The 19637-nt window shown below is 41.9% G+C and overlaps 1 protein-coding gene across 3 annotated transcripts in view; it reads left to right on the top strand.

Annotated features, from left to right (window-relative positions):
• LOC308315291 (6-phosphofructo-2-kinase/fructose-2,6-bisphosphatase-like) overlaps positions 1-11297 on the top strand; it is a 16839-nt gene extending 5542 nt beyond the window's left edge. For all 3 annotated transcript variants that reach the window (XM_080763192.1, XM_080763193.1, XM_080763194.1), the window contains 10 exons: positions 436-510; positions 800-856; positions 1281-1402; positions 3726-3933; positions 5637-5783; positions 6567-6671; positions 7337-7466; positions 8791-8853; positions 10043-10107; positions 11113-11297. In XM_080763192.1, coding sequence (XP_080619318.1) covers positions 436-510; positions 800-856; positions 1281-1402; positions 3726-3933; positions 5637-5783; positions 6567-6671; positions 7337-7466; positions 8791-8853; positions 10043-10107; positions 11113-11172 — 1032 coding nt within the window. In that variant the 3' untranslated portion in view covers positions 11173-11297. The remainder of the gene's footprint in view (positions 1-435; positions 511-799; positions 857-1280; positions 1403-3725; positions 3934-5636; positions 5784-6566; positions 6672-7336; positions 7467-8790; positions 8854-10042; positions 10108-11112) is intronic.
• Positions 11298-19637: the final 8340 nt, after the last annotated feature.

Consider the following 19637-nt stretch of genomic DNA (forward strand, 5'->3'; position numbering starts at 1 on the left):
CAGTGGGCGTTCCTGCATAACGTCCAGGTACGATGATGTCATGTGCATACCCTCTATACAATCAAGTATTGTGCCATCTATCATATTGGTGTGAAATAAGCCTGTCTATCATTTTTTTTGTTCTTTTGGGAAACATTGTGTATGGTAATCTTAACCCATTCTGACCTGAGATCAGATTCATACGAGGTTTCCACTGGACACACACTGGTCTGATTAACCCATTCTGACCTGAGATCAGATTCTAAAAATGTCAGTCGTTCTTCGATTTTTCTAAAATTGCAGACCTACAAGCTCGCTATGAGCTTGTAGATCTGCTATTTTTCAATAGCTAAAGCATAACATGATGCTAACACCAAAATGGGTTCCCGTTCAGAATGGGTTAATTGAGAAGAAATCATATATTCTCACATCTCTTATTCTATGTCCCCTAATTAGGTGTTTGATGCCACTAATACTACATCAGAACGCAGAGAGCTTATCCTCAGCTTTGCCCAAGGGAACGGATACAAGGTCAGTGTGTGTGTGCACGTGTGTGCGTTGTGCGCTCTTTGACCTGTTGTTTTTTTAGAAGTTGAAAGCGGAGAGTGAAATTACTGTAAAAGGTATCATAATGCAAAATGTAATTTCCTCATCATTTGGTCATTTTCTAATCATTTTGTCTCCCCTCATTCATCCATCCTTCCTCTCCTGCCTCCTATCTCCTCATTCATCCTTCCTCTCCTGCCTCCTATCTCCTCATCCATCCTTCCTCTCCTATCTCCTATCTCCTCATTCATCCTTCCTCTCCCTGCCTCTGCAGGTGTTCTTTGTTGAATCGATATGTGACGATCCTGAAATCATTGCTGAGAATATCAAAGTAAGTGTTTATCCGTGCATGCGTGCCGTGTGTGTTCATTCATGCATGTGCCCGTGCATGCATGCGCACAGGGCGTGCGTGTTTGTGAACATACCGTTTGTGTTCAAGACCTTGCTTCCAAGAGCGCTGCATGAGATTCTATTTTTAAGCAAGAGATCTGCTTGAGAGCAAAATCTGATATTACCAAAGTCACGTGACCACCGGGAGATTATTTAATTTTTGGCCCAGAGCCAAGTAGACTGACTGGACATGTGGTGACTTGATGAGCTGACCTCGTATTGCTTTCCTGCTGTCTGTCTGTCTGTCTGTCTGTCTGTCTGTCTGTCTGTCTGTCTGTCTGTCTGTCTGTCTGTCTGTCTGTCTGTCTGTCTGTCTGTCTGTCTGTCTGTCTGTCTGTCTGTCTGTCTGTCCCGTTCCCATATAGCAAGTGAAGCTGAGCAGTCCAGACTACGTGGACTGTGACAAGGAGGAAGCAGTGACTGACTTCCTGAAGCGGATTGAATGCTACAAGGTCAACTATGTCCCGCTAGATGACGACAAGGACAGGTAATGATTATCCGATGGCTGTGGATCAGAAGACTACTGTAAATGAGATGAGATTAGTGTCGATTCATTCAGCCCATTCTGACCCGAGATCAGATTCTAAAAATGTCTTCTACATCCTGACGGTTTTCTGAAAAAGCTATGTTTCTATGGCAGAGTTGGGTATAAAGATTAACACTAATCATAACACATAATTAACGTGGGACCACCATTTCTGGTTGCAGCCCTCCATAAAATCCAACAAATTAATTGCTAGTTTCTGTATAATCATTGTCGGGTGTAAACCGAAAACATGTTCAAAACAAATACTTTCAAGAAACGTATTACAGTATTCCAATGTATCCGTCATACGCATTAAGTTATAGCAGATCTACAAGCTCATAGCGCGCCACCGAGTGGTGCGCTACGAGCTTGTAGGTCTGCTATTTTTGAAAAATCGTGAAAATGTGGTGCAAATCTTTGAATATATTCTTTCAGAGCGAACGTTTTTAACTCAAATGCTTCTGGGGGGAGGTCCCTGGAACAACATATTGTAAGATGGGGGTCGGCGACCAATTACATTTATTTTTGGGTTTCCTTGACATGAAATATTGGAAACTACTGACATGGAAACATGGGTTTTTTCAGAAATTTTCGTATTTCATGATTTAGAAGACATTTTTTAATATGGGTTAATGCTTTTCATTGGTTAAATATTTATATAACCGGAAGACTTAACCGAACACATATTACTGTAGTGTAGCATGGTGAAGTTTATTTACGAAAAAACATTTAAAAAAAAAGAGAAATATGGGGATACTGCCTGACAGCAACCACATGTGATATATTTATGTTTCCTGTGTTAATCAGACCAGTGTGTGTCCAGTGGAAACCTCGTATGAATCTGATCTCAGGTCAGAATGGGTTATAATCAGACCAGTGTGTGTCCAGTGGAAACCTCGTATATGAATCTGATCTCAGGTCAGAATGGGTTATAATCAGACCAGTGTGTGTCCAGTGGAAACCTCGTATGAATCTGATCTCAGGTCAGAATGGGTTATAATCAGACCAGTGTGTGTGTCCAGTGGAATAACCTCGTGTGAATCTGATCTCAGGTCAGAATGGGTTATAATCAGACCAGTGTGTGTGTCCAGTGGAAACCTCGTATGAATCTGATCTCAGGTCAGAATGGGTTATAATCAGACCAGTGTGTGTCCTAGTGGAAACCTCGTGTGAATCTGATCTCAGGTCAGAATGGGTTATAATCAGACCAGTGTGTGTGTCCAGTGGAAACCTCGTATGAATCTGATCTCAGGTCAGAATGGGTTATAATCAGACCAGTGTGTGTGTCCAGTGGAAACCTCGTATGAATCTGATCTCAGGTCAGAATGGGTTATAATCAGACCAGTGTGTGTCCAGTGGAAACCTCGTATGAATCTGATCTCAGGTCAGAATGGGTTATAATCAGACCAGTGTGTGTCCAGTGGAAACCTCGTGTGAATCTGATCTCAGGTCAGAATGGGTTATAATCAGACCAGTGTGTGTGTGTCCAGTGGAAACCTCGTATGAATCTGATCTCAGGTCAGAATGGGTTATAATCAGACCAGTGTGTGTCCAGTGGAAACCTCGTGTGAATCTGATCTCAGGTCAGAATGGGTTATAATCAGACCAGTGTGTGTCCAGTGGAAACCTCGTGTGAATCTGATCTCAGGTCAGAATGGGTTATAATCAGACCAGTGTGTGTGTGTCCAGTGGAAACCTCGTATGAATCTGATCTCAGGTCAGAATGGGTTATAATCAGACCAGTGTGTGTCCAGTGGAAACCTCGTGTGAATCTGATCTCAGGTCAGAATGGGTTATAATCAGACCAGTGTGTAGGTCCAGTAGAAACCTCGTATGAATCTGATCTCGGGTCAGAATGGGTTGACTCATTTTCACTTTCTGTGTGGAGTTTGCATGTTCTCCCCGTGTCCCCTAGGGTAGGTACCCTCACAAAAACATGCAGTAATCCTGGTCTCTAAACTGCCTCCCCCTGGCCAGCCGGGGCGCCTGATGGAGGGGAATGGAACTGGTTGGAATAACGTGTTCCTTCCACGCGCTACGTCCAACCAGGGAAACTCCCCCCTGTCAGGTGTAAAGGAGCAACTTGGACACTCAAGCATGAAGGAAGCATGAGTTAAGTCCGTTGCTCTCCCCAGGTTGGCGGAGGGTGTGTAGAGCCCAGGATCACATTAGATGATTGACACAGGGGTGAAAAATGGGTTACAAAATCGTGGGATAAAAAATATATTAGTAAAAAAAAGAATGGGTTGACTCCTCCACACTCTCTTCTCTTCTCTCCGTGCAGGAACCTGTCCTACATCAAGATCTTCAACGTGGGCAGCCGGTACCTGGTGAACCGGGTCCAGGACCACATCCAGAGCAGGATCGTGTACTACCTGATGAACATCCACGTCACGCCCCGCTCCATCTACCTGAGCCGACACGGAGAGAGTGAGCTCAACGTCATCGGCCGCATCGGGGGAGACTCTGGGCTGTCGCCCGGCGGACACAAGGTCAGAAGTCGTCTTCTGAAAAGAATATATATAATATATATATATTCAAAGATCTGTGCCACATTTTTAACGATTTTTTTCTAAAAAATAGCAGACCTACAAGCTCGTAGCGCGCCACTCGGTGGCGCGCTATGAGCTTGTAATAATAATAATAATAATAAAACTTTATTTGTATAGCACCTTTCATGACATGAAATGCAGCTCAAAGTGCTTTACAGAGAAATGGAGGATAAAAGAAAAGCAAGGCAACAACATTAAAAACAAGCAGTAATGCAATACAGTGAGGACATGAATAACAAAAATAAAAAATAAAGTAGATCTGCTTTTTTTCAATCGCTAAAGTAGACTCTGGTCTGTCACCTGGCGGACACAAGGTCAGAAGTCGTCTTCTGAAAAGAATATATATATATATATATTCAAAGATCTGTGCCGCATTTTTAACGATTTTTTTCAAAAAAATAGCAGACCTACAAGCTCGTAGGGCGCCACTCGGTGGCGCGCTATGAGCTTGTAGGTCTAATAGACTACTATTGCTCAGTGGGTAAGGTTATATTCAGGTATTACTAATACTAATGTTAGTACTGTAATATTTGTCTCAAACTTGAACTAATCTGATTTGAGTGTCGACACCTGAAGAGTTTCTCCGTGTCTGGTTAACAACAGCCAGCCGTTCTGTCGTTCTCCTTTTGGCACACAGGATAAGATATTTGCCACGTGTCGCACTGCAGCACAAAAGCCCAGCAAAAACAAGTATTATAGTAATTTACTAATTTCGCCTTCTGCGAATATAAAGGCAACAAAGTGCAGGCTGTATTTACCCTACTACACTCACACCGGCAGCGACCGTGTTGTCTATTATTTCGCCAAGTTGCTGTGTCTCTCGTGAACATGCTGTAAACTAAAGCTGTTTTTTTTACATTGTACTTTTGTTTTGATCTGTAACGACGAGAGTGTGCATTGATGGCAAGAGTGTGCCCTTGGGGGATTCCCAGGGGGTCCCCAGTAAACGTAGGTAATGCAGCTCTTTTTGAAGTATATAGACAGCAATGAACTACAGTCGACTCTTTTCACAATGCAATTGGTGTCACATACTGAAAATATCAGATCTACAAGCTCAGTAAGTGTCATGATGCAACGCATTGTGATCATCTTATGTTTGGTGCATGACTATGGCCCATCCTGGACGGGAACCCCTTTTGGCGTTTCTAGCATTATGTTATACTTTAGCTATTGCAAAAATAGCAGATCTACAAGGTCATAGCGCGGCACCGAGTGCCGCGTTATGAGCTTGTAGGTCTGCTATTTTTGAAATATCGTGAAAATGTGGCGCAAATCTTTTAATATACATGTACATTTAGAACACAAACCTTTGCTTCTTGCAGAGGGTTCCTGGAACAACATATTCTCAGATGGGGGGTTCGGTGGCATGTATACGATACAGATAATTCTGTATTGTAAAATGTAAAATACATAATAATTCTGGGGGTTCTTGACGTGAAAAAGGTTGAGCACCACTGACATAGAAACATGGGGTTTTCAGAAAACTGTCATGATTCAGAAGACATTGTGTAGAATCGTTCCCAGGTCAAATTGGGTTAAACTCATCGGGGATACCAACAACTGCCTACATGCCTGGATATACCTATGTGCCTTTTGTGTCATATTTGATGTGTAATAGTACAGTATGGCTCTTCTTCTCCCAGTATGCCAATGCACTGGGTGCTTACATGCGTGGCCAGAACATCCCTGACCTGAAGGTGTGGACCAGCCATATGAAAAGAACCATCCAGACGGCAGAGGGCCTCGGGGTCCAGTATGAGCAGTGGAAGGCCCTTAACGAGATAGACGCTGTGAGTGCTACAGTAATATGTGACTACATTTGACTGAGGATTGGATTTTTCGTTTTCTTTTTTTCATGTCATATGAAAGCAGGGAATCATAGCTTCAAATTGACATATTGGTTGTTCAGTTTGACCCTACCAGTTTTGGAGATGTGGCTTACAGAGTAATGTCTTGCAGAAAACGGCGAGTTGAGAAAACAGGCTTGAAAGGTTCACTTCTGTGGTCTCTAACATTACACCTAGCATGTAACATGTTTGGGCATTTATTTCATATTTATAGTATGTGAAGAGTCTGCCTGTGCTATAAACCCATAAAAAAGGGGGGGGTGAAAAGCTGGAATTTGCGCGATGGCAGTCTCTCAGTCAAATCTGGTCACACATGTGTATATCATTCATATACGTTTTGTCCCCTCTGTCTATAGAAAGTCATGTTATGAAAATGTTGGGGGCCATTTATTGTCAATGGCTTAGTAGTGTTAGTGTACACACTGGCGTTCCATGATTTATCTCAGGACTTTCCCCTGGAACACTGTTTTTATGGGTTTGCGAGTAAATATGTTTCCCTTTCCTACATTTAAAAAAGCTGTATATTTTCAAAATATTTAAAAAAAGACACACATAATTAGATAATTATTGAAAATAATTGGATTAAATTCCAACATTTGGGGGGTCGCGGCCCGAAAAGGTTGAGAACCACTGGTGTAGGACATGTTTGAGCATAATAATAATTGTTATTAAATGAGTTATTAAATGTGAGAGAGACATTATTCAGTTCTCCTCTTGCTCTTTCAGGGGGTCTGCGAAGAGATGATGTACGAGGAGATCCAACAGAATTACCCAGAGGAGTTTGCACTGAGAGACCAAGACAAGTACCGTTACCGATATCCCAAGGGAGAGGTGAAGAAACGCATACTGTACTCACAGAACAAGGGGCGTTGCTGTAAACGCTGCTTTAACAGTAGGGCTGTAACGGAGATTTGTTAGAATTTGACAAGTGTGTGTTATGCATGTAACGATACACTCAACTCACGATACGATACGTATCACGATATGAGGTTCCCGATACGATTTTTCGCGATGTTTTCAACACAATTTCTTCACAATTCTTATTTAACTACATTGCAAAAGTAGCATTACTTTTCATGTAAAATGCCTTAATTTCTGTGCAACAACCAAACCTATAGCTCGAGTTAACATTTCTTCTTTTCTTCGATGGCATGTTAGGATAGACGTAGACCTATTTGACAGAGCAGAAACATCTTAGGATAGACGTAGACCTATTTGACAGTGCAGAAACATCTTAGGATAGACGTAGACCTATATTTGACAGTGCAGAAACATCTTAGGATAGACGTAGACCTATATTTGACAGTGCAGAAACATAATTGCCCTCCTTGATGTATTAATGAGCATTGATAATCACCTGGGCACAGACACACACAGCTCCCCTCTGCAGGCCTCTACTACTGAAAGGGACTGCATGGAGTACAGTATTGTGTACTGTGCATATGTTTCCAACGCTATGTGTACAGTATGTGTTGACTCTTGTGTATGTGCCCCAGTCGTACGAGGATCTGGTCCAGCGGCTGGAGCCAGTCATCATGGAACTGGAAAGACAGGAGAATGTTTTAGTCATCTGTCATCAGGCGGTCATGCGATGTCTGCTCGCATACTTCCTGGACAAGAGCGCTGGTGAGACGGATTATGCATCTCAAGTGTCATCGTGTTACTCTCTTTTTTTTTTTGAGAGAGGGAGTGCGACATTCCTACAGTATGTAAAGTACAAAGATTGAAGGATTATAAACTCGGCGGCATCAGTAGCTCAGTAGATAGAGCAGCCATTTGGGAATTGGAAGGGCCATGGACGGTTCTACCCCTGGCTCCTCCAGGCCTCATGATGAGGTTGCCCCGAGCAAAGACATTTAAACGAAGAATAGGTTTTTCCACACGAGTATATCCAGGGTCATAATAATCGAATATTTTTACGTGTGCATTTTGTATATCAAAAGTCCAATCTTTTATACACACCCATGCTCCCGTTTCAATGGGAAATACAATCAAGATATGGTCACAAAAGCCATTTACGTAAGCTGGTCTTTAATTATTCCCCCAGTGCACTCATCTGAGCAGCACACTGCTGGTTCAAATGGCGTAAAGTAATGTCCCTTTTATGGATCAGTAAATACCCATTATTACCCTTTGTTTTATTGGATGTGGGCCGTTTATTCTCTAAGAAGGAAAACACTTGTCTAAAGTGGACGGGGCCTCTAACCTCTGATTCACATCTTGTTGGCCATGATTTTGAAACGCTGAACGCTCGCTCTCTGGGCTCTATCTTGCGGCAGGGGCCCTTTTTCAGGGGCCCTTTTTCAGGGGCCCTTTTTCCCTTCATTTGGGGATTTAGGGCTCCAATTTTGTCTTCCGACTTTGCCCGAAACGCGGCCCCGCAATTCAGCCGCTGCCCGAAAATGAGGAATATAGGAGCTTTCTCTGTCCCGTAATGGTGTTTAATATAGGAGCTTTCTCTGTCCCGTAATGGTGTTTAATATAGGAGCTTTCTCTGTCCCGTAATGGTGTTTAATATAAGAGCTTTCTCCGTAACGGTGTTTCCGTCCAGCGTCACCCGCTATCCTTTCTGCCGACACCGGTATTTGCGCCTAGAGGTGTGGTCATGGGCGTGCTGGCACGCTTTCCCCTAATTGCTATTTTGGTCAAACACATTTGGGATAGAGAATTATAGAGAATTGCACATCAAGGTTATTATAGTTTTCCATTTTTCTTAATGTTTTTACTTCGTTTTGACTTTTAGTCTAGAATGCCTGCTAAAATCTACATTAGTGACCACCTTTTATATTGAAATGACATGACGCTAATACTCAGATGAATCTATTAAACATGAATAACAACATGCTTATATACCGAATTATGAAGATTAGTGATATTTATGACTCTAAAGTTATGTCCAGCATTATAGAATGCAACTCTTATTTTCTCTGTGTCTCCCTATATGCTCCAGATGAGTTGCCCTACCTGAAGTGTCCTCTGCACACAGTATTGAAACTCACCCCAGTCGCATACGGTCAGTCTCATTTAATACCTTCTATTTCTGCCACTTTGTCTATTTATTTTTTATGTAACTCATGATTAGAGCATTGGTTTTACCATTTTTCCACATGACGTATGAATCGACAAGTGCAATGTGCATTATTATGTGCAATGTGCATTATTTTATGGCTTGCCCATTTTCTCTCTTTTGAATAATTCTGTGCGATTTGCACATTCAACACAAACAACTGTTTCCATAAAACAAACTAACACAGGCTATTTCTCTATAAGCACTGAAGCAGAATCATGAATAGGCCTATTTAATTTATACAAACTTTGTCTAATATTGTTTTAGAGCAGTGGTTCTCAAACATTTTCATGCCAAGAGCAAAGGACCCCCAATATTTTTTCAATCTATAAAAATAATCCCAAAATCGCTTATAAACAGATTTGGCAACACTGGCCAGAAACGAGCAGTTTTGCTTCTTTTTGTCTTATTTTGTATAGACCTAGGTGGCTTGTTTCTGCCATAGAGTTATACTGGCAACACCTCTCTGGCTTCTAGCTGGTCGACTCGTCTCTGTGTGTGTCAGTCCCAGCTCCGTGACTGTGGATAGTCTGGATAGAACTTTCTGTTACAGTTAAATCCATATAAAAGTACCACACAACTGAAAAGTATCGCAACTGTGACCGCAAGTGGCTATAACGAGGCACAGCTGTTTACAATGTGATGCAAAATTAACAGCTGGGGTTTTGCTTTTGGTCTGGATGGATGAATTGCACAGGTTTATCAAGCGTACAGTGGTCGTTAGAGTCTATTGTTCCGCCGTTGTTGTTGTTGTTGCACGTCTAATTAGACGTGTTACAACAACGACGCAACAATAGGAAGCCTGCAGCTCAGTAGCTATTGCTTTCGGGGGAGGGTATAGTGTTAATTTCGGTAAAATCAGGCGGAACACCTGGACACATCAAAACGGCACACCAAAGCTCCGCGACACACAGGTTGGGAAACACTGCCTTACAGATCTGTAACGACGAGAGTGTGAAAATAAAACATTTGTTCACGTTACGCTCAGTTAAATGAACAGAGGAGTTTCAATCTAGATTCCGGTCCCAAAGATAGAAAGCCTGTCGTCCTTGGCCTAACTGGGGGGGGGGGGTCTTTGAAATGAAAGGATTGCTACCGTACATGGCTTTCATGTCCTCTCCCTTGTTCTCTACAGGTTGTAAAGTAGAGTCGGTCTTCCTTCATGTCGAAGCTGTGAACACTCACAGGGACAAACCAGAAGTGAGTGATACTACTTCTAACCAATGTTATGTAGTGAGAATTCACAAACCCAGTCGACATTGCAATTACATTTGAATCATCTAGAATCATGGCTTATAGCGAATAAATTACTTATCAACAAAACCAAAACAAACACTATGCTCTTCGGGACTAAGCAAAAATATTAAAACACAAACTAACAATCAATCATTCAATATCTCCTGTCTCAATGGTACACAACTGCATATAGTTGAACAATTCAAATATCTTGGTCTCTGGCTCGACTCAAATCTATCATAAATGTCATATAGATAACATAGTCCGGAAAATCAACTTCAGCACTGGTGTTCTATATCGTAACAGAAACTGTTTTACTTTTACAGTAAGAAAGAAACTAGTGCAACAACTCATACTACCAATTCTTGATTATGCAGATGTAGTATATCAGACTGCCCCTAAAACAAACCTTCCCTTGAATTCAGTATACAACCGTCTATGCAGATTTGTCCTTGACTGCATATCTGACCAGACCCACCACTGTACCTTGTACGGAAATCTCAATTTACCATCTCCCACCTCAAGAAGACAGCAGCACTGGCTGCATTTCAGCTTTAAATGTATTCATTTCAATTATCCACAGTATTTGAAACAGCTTATGATACCATACACTTCTACACATCAACTTAGACATTGCTCACATGTTTACTTTAATATACCCACATCAGTTGGCAAAAAATCATTTATGTTCAAAGCTCCCTTGTGACTGGAACAATCTACCTGTCCATATTCGTTCAATAACATCTTTTCATTTGTTTAAAACTGTGCTGTCCTCTCAAAAAAAGTGTCTATGTATGAAGTGTACTTGAAAAAAAAGTGTCTATGTATGAAGTGTACTTGAAAAACGAGATGGTTCATCTCAAGGGATTGTTCCTAATTAAGAAATTTCAGACACACACACACACACACACACACACACACACACACACACACACACACTAATCACCACTGTTTTTGTCTGCCTTTCAGAATGTGGATATTGACAGAGACCCAGTGGAGGCGCTAGAAACAGTTCCTGACCACATCTAGTTATTTTCTTGGAAGGTTTATAAAACAAACAAAAAAATATGTATTCAATGTAATAATCATAGCCATTGCTGTGACTGTTGTACAATTCTTAACCTGGTTTGTGAAAAAAGGAAAACGTGACATTTCTCAGATGGCAGGCTATTTCATTTATAATGCACTTTATATTGCTGGGCCGGTGCTTAGTACTTAGTTTAGACCGTTTTTGGTTTAGACTATATAGTCATTGGTTAGACCAGTCATTAGTCCTACAACTACAACCTATCTCAAACCCTCACCCTAACCCTAACCTCCCACGGGGGCAGCACACCTAAACCTAACCTTAACCCATGTCTAACCCAATGACTAGTCTAAACTAAGTATGCACCCCGGCTGTTATATGATTATGAAGAATACGGTTCCTCCTTTTATGACACATAAACCTCTGTAGCTGAACACTGGCCAAACTAGCTGAATATCTACCTGGATACTCTTGAATGTGCCCTCCTTTATACATATAATTCAACCCTCTCCTTTTACCCTCTACTTCACATTCACATTGATTTCTTCAATGCAGCTCACTAGCCCATTCTGACCTGAGATCAGATTCATACGAGGTTTCCACGGGACACACACTGGTCTGATTAACCCATTCTGACCTGAGATCAGATTCTGAAAATGTCAGTCGTTCTTCGATTTTTCAAAAATAGCAGACCTACAAGCTCGTAGCGCGCCACTCGGTGGCGCGCTATGAGCTTGTAGATCTGCTATTTTTCAATAGCTAAAGCATAACATGATGCTAACACCAAAATGGGTGCCCGGTCAGAATGGGCTAGTCATGCCATATCAAACGTGTGTAATGAGCCAACATACAGTAGTTTGCTTGCTTACAGTTGTTGCATTCCAAGAGTATACCCAAAAGGTAGAATCTGGCCAGAAGTTGAAAAGTAGGTGTTTTTTGTTCTTCAGTTGAGTGGAGTCAACCTTGGTAGTTGACATGGTAACACACTGCCATATTATGGTGTCATAATATACTGTTGTCATATGAGTGAAGGTACACAACAGGGTTCTCTCTGTGGCCCCTTTTCCACCAAAAGATCTATGGTTCTTTTCGTTCTACATTCTTGGAACCCGGCGGTTCCATTTGTTTGGTTCCAGTCCTGATTCCTGAATCAACTTTTAGGGTTTCTGAACAGCTTATTCTCAGTGGAAACACTCTGAACTGGTTCAATAAATTAGGCGTGGGAAAAATAACTGAATGGTTCAACTCCAGTGGAAAAGGGGCCTGTCTGTACTCTGCATTTTTAATGGGGAAATAAACCCTAAGCCACTTTTGTGTCAATTCTGAGACTTTGCTGCCACCTAAAGGTTACTGTTATGATCACATTGTACCAAGCTCAACCTAGCCTTTTGATGATTTTTTTAAACTTTAGATGGCGGCAAACCCACGTAATTGCCAGGCCCTTTGGTTTAGTTCACCTTTAAAGACCAACCACCTTTAAAAGACCTAAAGTCCTTTTGGGCAAACTGATAAGGGACAGTTTACACCACTATGTGCCTCAATTATGATTATTTTATGGTATCAGAATAGAAACTATGCAGCCTGCAGACATGCATGCACACACACACACACACACACACACACACACACACACACGCGCGATGTACACGCACATACACACTTGAGGATGAAGCCTAATGTACAAAATGTATAATGACGCGCGTGTTTTTACCTCGTATGGATTACAACCTAAACGGAATCTGTTACCCACTGTATGTGATGCTGTGAATACAACATTTAAATATTTTCTAAAGATAATTTTTGGGGGACTTTTTGTTTTTTATTATTTAGATAAGAGAGTGTAGTAGCGAGACAGGAAACCTAGAGTGAGGGGAGACATGCAAGACATGGTAGTTGGATTCGAACCTGGGCCCTCAGGAGTCTGGACTCACTGGGGCCCCTTTTCCACCGGTTCAGTTCTTTTTGGTTTTTAGTCCATGAAACAAACATTAATTATGAATTGAGTGGGCAAAACCATACCTATATTAGATTGTTATCACAATGAAACTTCCCCAATTGAGTACTTACACAAAGTCTAAATATGAAAAAAAGCTACTACTGCGGAAGGGTTATCATGTATTGATCCTATAAACAATTTAATATAGGGTATAGTTTGCCCACCAATTTTGGAGCTCTGGCTCATGGACTAAAAACCAAAAAGAACCAACAAACCACCAAGAGGAAGTGGAAGAGGGGTCTGGGAGAATATGGTTAGTGCACTATCTGGCACCAGGCACCACAGATTAGTTTTTTTTTTTAGTGGTGCAAACCACTCCAAGGAACAGCAATGTCCGTGTTCACCTATGTTACTATGTACCTATGTGACCTGTTACTATGTACCTGTATGTGGCCATGAGCACCAGTATATGACTGTACCAGTAGGGGCGCTGTTTGCCAGAGAGAGAGAGAGAGATAGTATTAGTGCTGCACTGTTGCCTGCTAATGAGAGAGGAGAGGGGGGGGGGGGGGGGGGGGGGAGGGGAGTTGCACCACTCAGTTCACACGGGTGTGATTTTTTTAAATAATATTCTTAAACAATTTGAAAGGATATGTCTTCATATTTCATATTTAACAGGATACTTGTATAACAGTATGTTGGTGAATAATAGTATGTACTGAATTAATAGTTTGTTATGTAGTCCTCAATCTCGTGTCGTTTCTTACTTGCCATCCTTCAGGTCTGCAGGGTCCCACAGGTGCTACTTATATGGGATTCCTTTAACATTTTACATTTAAAAAGCTGTACATTTCTCATTGGAACCAGTGATTATTGCCAGCCAGAGCATTAATTATTAATGCCATGTGGCCAATCACACAATGAAGCCAGTGTTACATTGGTTTTAATAGACGCTGGTGTCTTATCTAGCAATGCCAGCAAGCCACTATAGCTTCCCCCGAGTTGCTTAGAGGACCATTCCTCTGCAATATGACAAAGTGAAAGACTGGTAAACAAAAGCTTTAAAAAAATCTCAGATTATATTTATTTAAAAAAAAACATCACATTCAGTTATATAACAGTATAGTGACACATTGTCAAATTGTTTCTGCATGTGATCAACTCATCAAATTGTAACAGGTGTACAGACTTAACGCTATTGTAACTGTCTTATGTGTGTGACTGTCTGTTTTATAGTAAGCTCTGTAGTCTAGCATTTCAAAAGTGTAAAAAGGAGAAAGACAAACTAAGAAGGCAATCATTGGTGTAAAACTATATAACACTGTCATCAAAGTCTGGGCAATAAATGTTAAATCGATAACTTTTCCGTCTGTTTGAATTATTTACATACATATTTACATTACTTTTGAGTAGTCTCCTGAAGTCCTGAAGTAATCTGAATGTAATGTGTAGTACAGTGGTGTCCCAGAGCAACTAGTGCCTGGTTTTATTGTGAGGGTCCTGGACTATGTTGCGTGTGGCCATGACATCACTCACACACACACAAATACTCAGTCATTCAATCATTGTCTGTGCTAATTCTCTGTCTCTCCTCCCCACTCAGACTGACACACCCAGACTGGCATACCTGCAGCAGATTCCCCTAATTGTCATCTGCTGCAGCCCTCTCTATAAAATTCAGCCAGCTCAGTGTGATGACAGACACAGACCCAGCAACATCTCAGTTCCACACCATGTCAATCCTTATTTTGAGTTTACTTTAATTTACTTTAGTTTGGCCTGGGGATGACCGGCAGTCTTTGTTTTCGTTGGTAGTAATAGTTGATTGTAAGTTAGGCGGGGGGGAACAGCTTCGACGTCCCTACAGGGGGTGGCCTGGGCCCCCCCCTCATTCTCCTGTGTTTGCCGGCATCTCCAGGTCTCCCTCTATTCTTCTAAGTTGGTAAAGTACTACACCAGACCATGCAGGTCAAATGGGGTGGGAGTAAGTGTCCTTGTTCAAGGCAAGCATTTTTTCTTTTGCAGATTTGCCACACATTTAGCTAATTTTCCCTTATTATTTACCAAGGAAGACAGTGATTTGCTGTACCTCTCCCCTCTCCCACATTCCTCCTTTCTACAGGGAGATCCCTGTCGTCTATAGTGGGATTCTCCTCAAACATCAAACCGCAGATGTGAAGTGTGACCTTATAAAAAAGTTGCTTTTTATAACAGCAACAGGGTACAGCACTGCATTTATCCGTGATTAATTTAACCACTAAGAGTGCACAAATGTAACCAAATGGACCCTTTAATTATGGGGCCATATTTGCTTACATTTGTACACTCTCAGAGTTAAATGAACACTCTGTAGAGTAGACTCTTTGATCCAGCATCTCCAATCCCGAGTCAGCTCTACCACGATGATGGAATTCCTCCTAATCAGAACCAGTGTGAGCCTATGACGATGTCTCAGTGGCCTGGTTCAACCAATCAGAGCAGTACGAGGATGACTGAGTGGCCTGGTTCAACCAATCAGAGCAGTACGAGGATGTCTCAGTGTGGCCTAGCTGGATTAAACCAAAAAGGACGTGAGGAATTTATTACCCTGAGGGAAATGGTCTACCGCACATCTCAATTATCCTGTTTTGATTGGCTCAGCGTTAGCCCGCACATTCACATCTTAAAGCTACAGATGGACAGATTGTGGTCCCTTTTTTTGTCGAAATAATGTGCATATTCGGTTTAATTTTCTCTGAGAGCTTTCTGAGGAGGGGAAAGCCTAATACCCCGTCTGAGTTATTTTGTAACATCACCGTTTTCTTCCCTCCATAAAAATGTATCTGTCATTTTTCAGAAAACACATGACGAGAAACAATGTCCACCGCCCGGTCCTCCCTCCTCCCTCCCTCCCACCCCCAGCCGTCTGCCCTCTTCTACATGACTATCAGGTGAGCTCTCTCGACCTTTGACCCCGTGTGGCGAATACCATTAGGCTTTGTGCCCCCACACACACAGCATCTTTGTGTTCTCCGCTCTGGAATGTCTGATGATGAGAAACGGGCATTTGTTGTGTTGCAATCTGAGAACCCATCGTCAAAGAATAAATAAGGAAGAACAGCACACTCTTTTCAGTTTAAGTCAACGCTCAACAGTCTGTCTCGAGAGACTAGTTGTGTTGTATAATGCAGAGGTGTGTGTGTGTGTGTGTGTGTGTGTGTGTGTGTGTGTGTGTGTGTGTGTGTGTGTGTGTGTGTGTGTGTGTGTGTGTGTGTGTGTGTGTGTGTGTGTGTGTGTGTGTGTGTGTGTGTGTGCGCGTGTGTGTGCGTGCGTGTGTGTGTGCGTGCGTGCGTGCGTGCGTGCGTGCGTGCGTGCGCGTACGTGCAGACACAGAGGTGTGTGCGCGTCGCACTGAAAGGCAGAGAAAAAAAACATTAATATAGAAGAGACAGAAGAAGAGAAAAGAGAGAGAAAAGAAAGTCCAAAGGGAACAGAACCTAGTGCCCCAAAGCCTGTTCCTTTTACAGCTGTGTGTGCTCCTCTCAGAGTCCAAAGGGAACAGAACCTAGTGCCCCAAAGCCTGTTCCTTTTACAGCTGTGTGTGCTCCTCTCAGAGTCCAAAGGGAACAGAACCTAGTGCCCCAAAGCCTGTTCCTTTTACAGCTGTGTGTGCTCCTCTCAGAGTCCAAAGGGAACAGAACCTAGTGCCCCAAAGCCTGTTCCTTTTACAGCTGTGTGTGCTCCTCTCAGAGTCCAAAGGGAACAGAACCTAGTGCCCCAAAGCCTGTTCCTTTTACAGCTGTGTGTGCTCCTCTCAGAGTCCAAAGGGAACAGAACCTAGTGCCCCAAAGCCTGTTCCTTTTACAGCTGTGTGTGCTCCTCTCAGAGTCCAAAGGGAACAGAACCTAGTGCCCCAAAGCCTGTTCCTTTTACAGCTGTGTGTGCTCCTCTCAGAGTCCAAAGGGAACAGAACCAAGTGCCCCAAAGCCTGTTCCTTTTACAGCTGTGTGTGCTCCCTCTCAGAGAGCTCCCTGTTAAATGCTTTGACATTTTGTTTCCAGCATCTCCTTCCTCTGTTGCGGCATGTTATGGTCCTATTCCTGGAAACCCCTCCCGCCAAGGGGGACATGAGGATGTCCTGTTCTGGGATCAGGACAGAACAGTCACTGTCTGTCTGTGTGTATTTCTCCTAAGTCTGCGTCGATGATGATGATGATGATTCAGTGCCCAATTAAAGCACCTGCACCTCAGTCCCGGACCAGTGTTGTTTTCGTCGAACTAAAACTAAGACGAAATATGTTCGTCGACTACCTTTTTTCACTGACAACAAATGGAAACTAAAACTGACTAAAACTAAGACTACCGGTAAATATACTGACAATTTCGTCGATAAATAAAAACTAGACTAAAATGTTAGGAAGGGACTAGTGGACAAGAGATCCAGTATAAGTAATTTTACGCTTTGGTTGCATGCTGAAAATATTTATATTTTCAGCAAGTGTAGAAACACTCATTACGACGGCATCAAGGCCCGCCAAAATAAATTTTACTCGACTAAATCAACTGTAGATTTAGTCGACTAAAAATATTATGACGTTTAGTCGACTAAAACTAGACTAACACTATAAAGACATTCCAGGTGACTAAAATATGACAAAAAACGAAATGAAGTTTCAGTCCAAAGACTATATGACTAGACTAAAATAGAAATTTGCTGCCAAAAACAACACTGAGTCCCACATTGTCCCTGTTGGCTTCCTGCACTTCTTTCTAATGAGTGGGGACTGCGTGTGCTGCTTGGCTGGGCTCCGTTTGGCACCATTGTATTCTGGGCTGCCACCAAAACACAACAACGCAACACAAGGATATAAGGGAGACCATTATGGTGCCGGTACATTTATGAAAGACGGCTTGCATATCATCCACTATAAAAACCCAGGTGCTATAGGACAAAGTTATCCCTGTCAGTTAATTAACAGGTTGACCCAGTCCCATATACGGTATAGGATGAATCTCAGGATCTCAGAATTTCAGGATGATCAAAATTCTGGCCCTATCAAGTGTCAAAGTGTTTAACCCATTCTGACCGGGCACCCATTTTGGTGTTGGCATCATGTTATGCTTTAGCTATTGAAAAATAGCAGATCTACAAGCTCATATCGCGCCACCGAGTGGCGCGATACGAGCTTGTAGGTCTGCTATTTTTGAAAAATTCGAAGACGACTGACATTTTTAGAATCTGATCTCAGGTCAGAATGGGTTCATCAGACCAGTGTGTGTCCAGTTGAAACCTCGTATGAATCTGATCTCAGGTCAGAATGGGTTAAGTTGACTGGGAGCAAAAGTCACTTTCTAGTGTGCAGACTATATACTGGAGGCCTAAACGATTTCCCTGAACAGTGAACAAGTGTCCATGCACTCATGTGACATCTTATATCATATATAAAACATACGGGTTTCATTACAAAATGAGATATTTACAATTTACAATTTAGGCATTTGGCAGTATACGCTCTTAATCCAGAGCGATTTACAATAAGCAAGAACAAAAAAGCATGGCAATATATCACATACGTACATAAAAGTAGACAAGCAGTTATCATGAAACATGCGTAAGCTAAGAACGTAACAGTGGAATATCTTTATAATGAAACTATACATACGTAACTATACTATAAAGTGCTATGACTACATAAAATCCAAGTCTAGTGCTGTCTACAGTACGTAACATGCTATAAGTCTGTGTGTGTCTGTGTGTGTAGTGCTTCTGTGACTGACAGCACTATCATTGCATTGTATCATAGCACGTCATAGTACATATGTACATATAGCATAGTAGTATATGTATAGTTTATATGTATAGTTTCATTATATAGATATTCCACTGTTACTTTCTTAGCTTACGCATGTTTCATGATAAATGTTTTTTATGTGATGTATTCCCATGCTTTTGTTCTTGCTTAACACATAGACTGCTACAGGTTCTAGCGGACCCTGGCTTACTGGTGCTGAAGGCTTAACATGGGCTTTTTGAACTTTTTGGGGGGCCCACAGCGAGGGGCCTCTTATAGCGAGAATCACAATCGCATAAATAAAAAGAAAGCCCAACTTGTCCACTTCAATTTAAAAAAAAAATTATGATTCTACCATCTTCCATTCTGGAGATATTGACCTTTTTCTAACACCTGCTTTTGCCTGCACGCTGCTTGTGAAAAAAAACAACAGAGATATGGAGGCCTGAAGTTGACAGACATTTCAGTTCAGTTTTTTTAGTTCAAAAGACCGATATAAAATTGAGCACAAATAATATCCTATACAAACCATATACCGAATGAAAGCCCTGAATGTCTACTTTTAGGAGGAAAACAGTACACATTGTACACATATACAGTTTGTCACTAATTGGCTATTGAATGCAGCTTGCGCCCACCAGAGAACTTTAGAGAAGGCATGGACCCGAAGAACTATTATTCACAAAATAAGGCCTATAGCGACATGTACATACTATATACCGTATGAAACAGTAGACTCTCTGCTTTCATAAGAAAAATA

This window comes from Protomyctophum bolini, assembly GCF_963924005.1.
Source record: "Protomyctophum bolini genome assembly, chromosome: 5".
NCBI lineage: Eukaryota > Metazoa > Chordata > Actinopteri > Myctophiformes > Myctophidae > Protomyctophum > Protomyctophum bolini.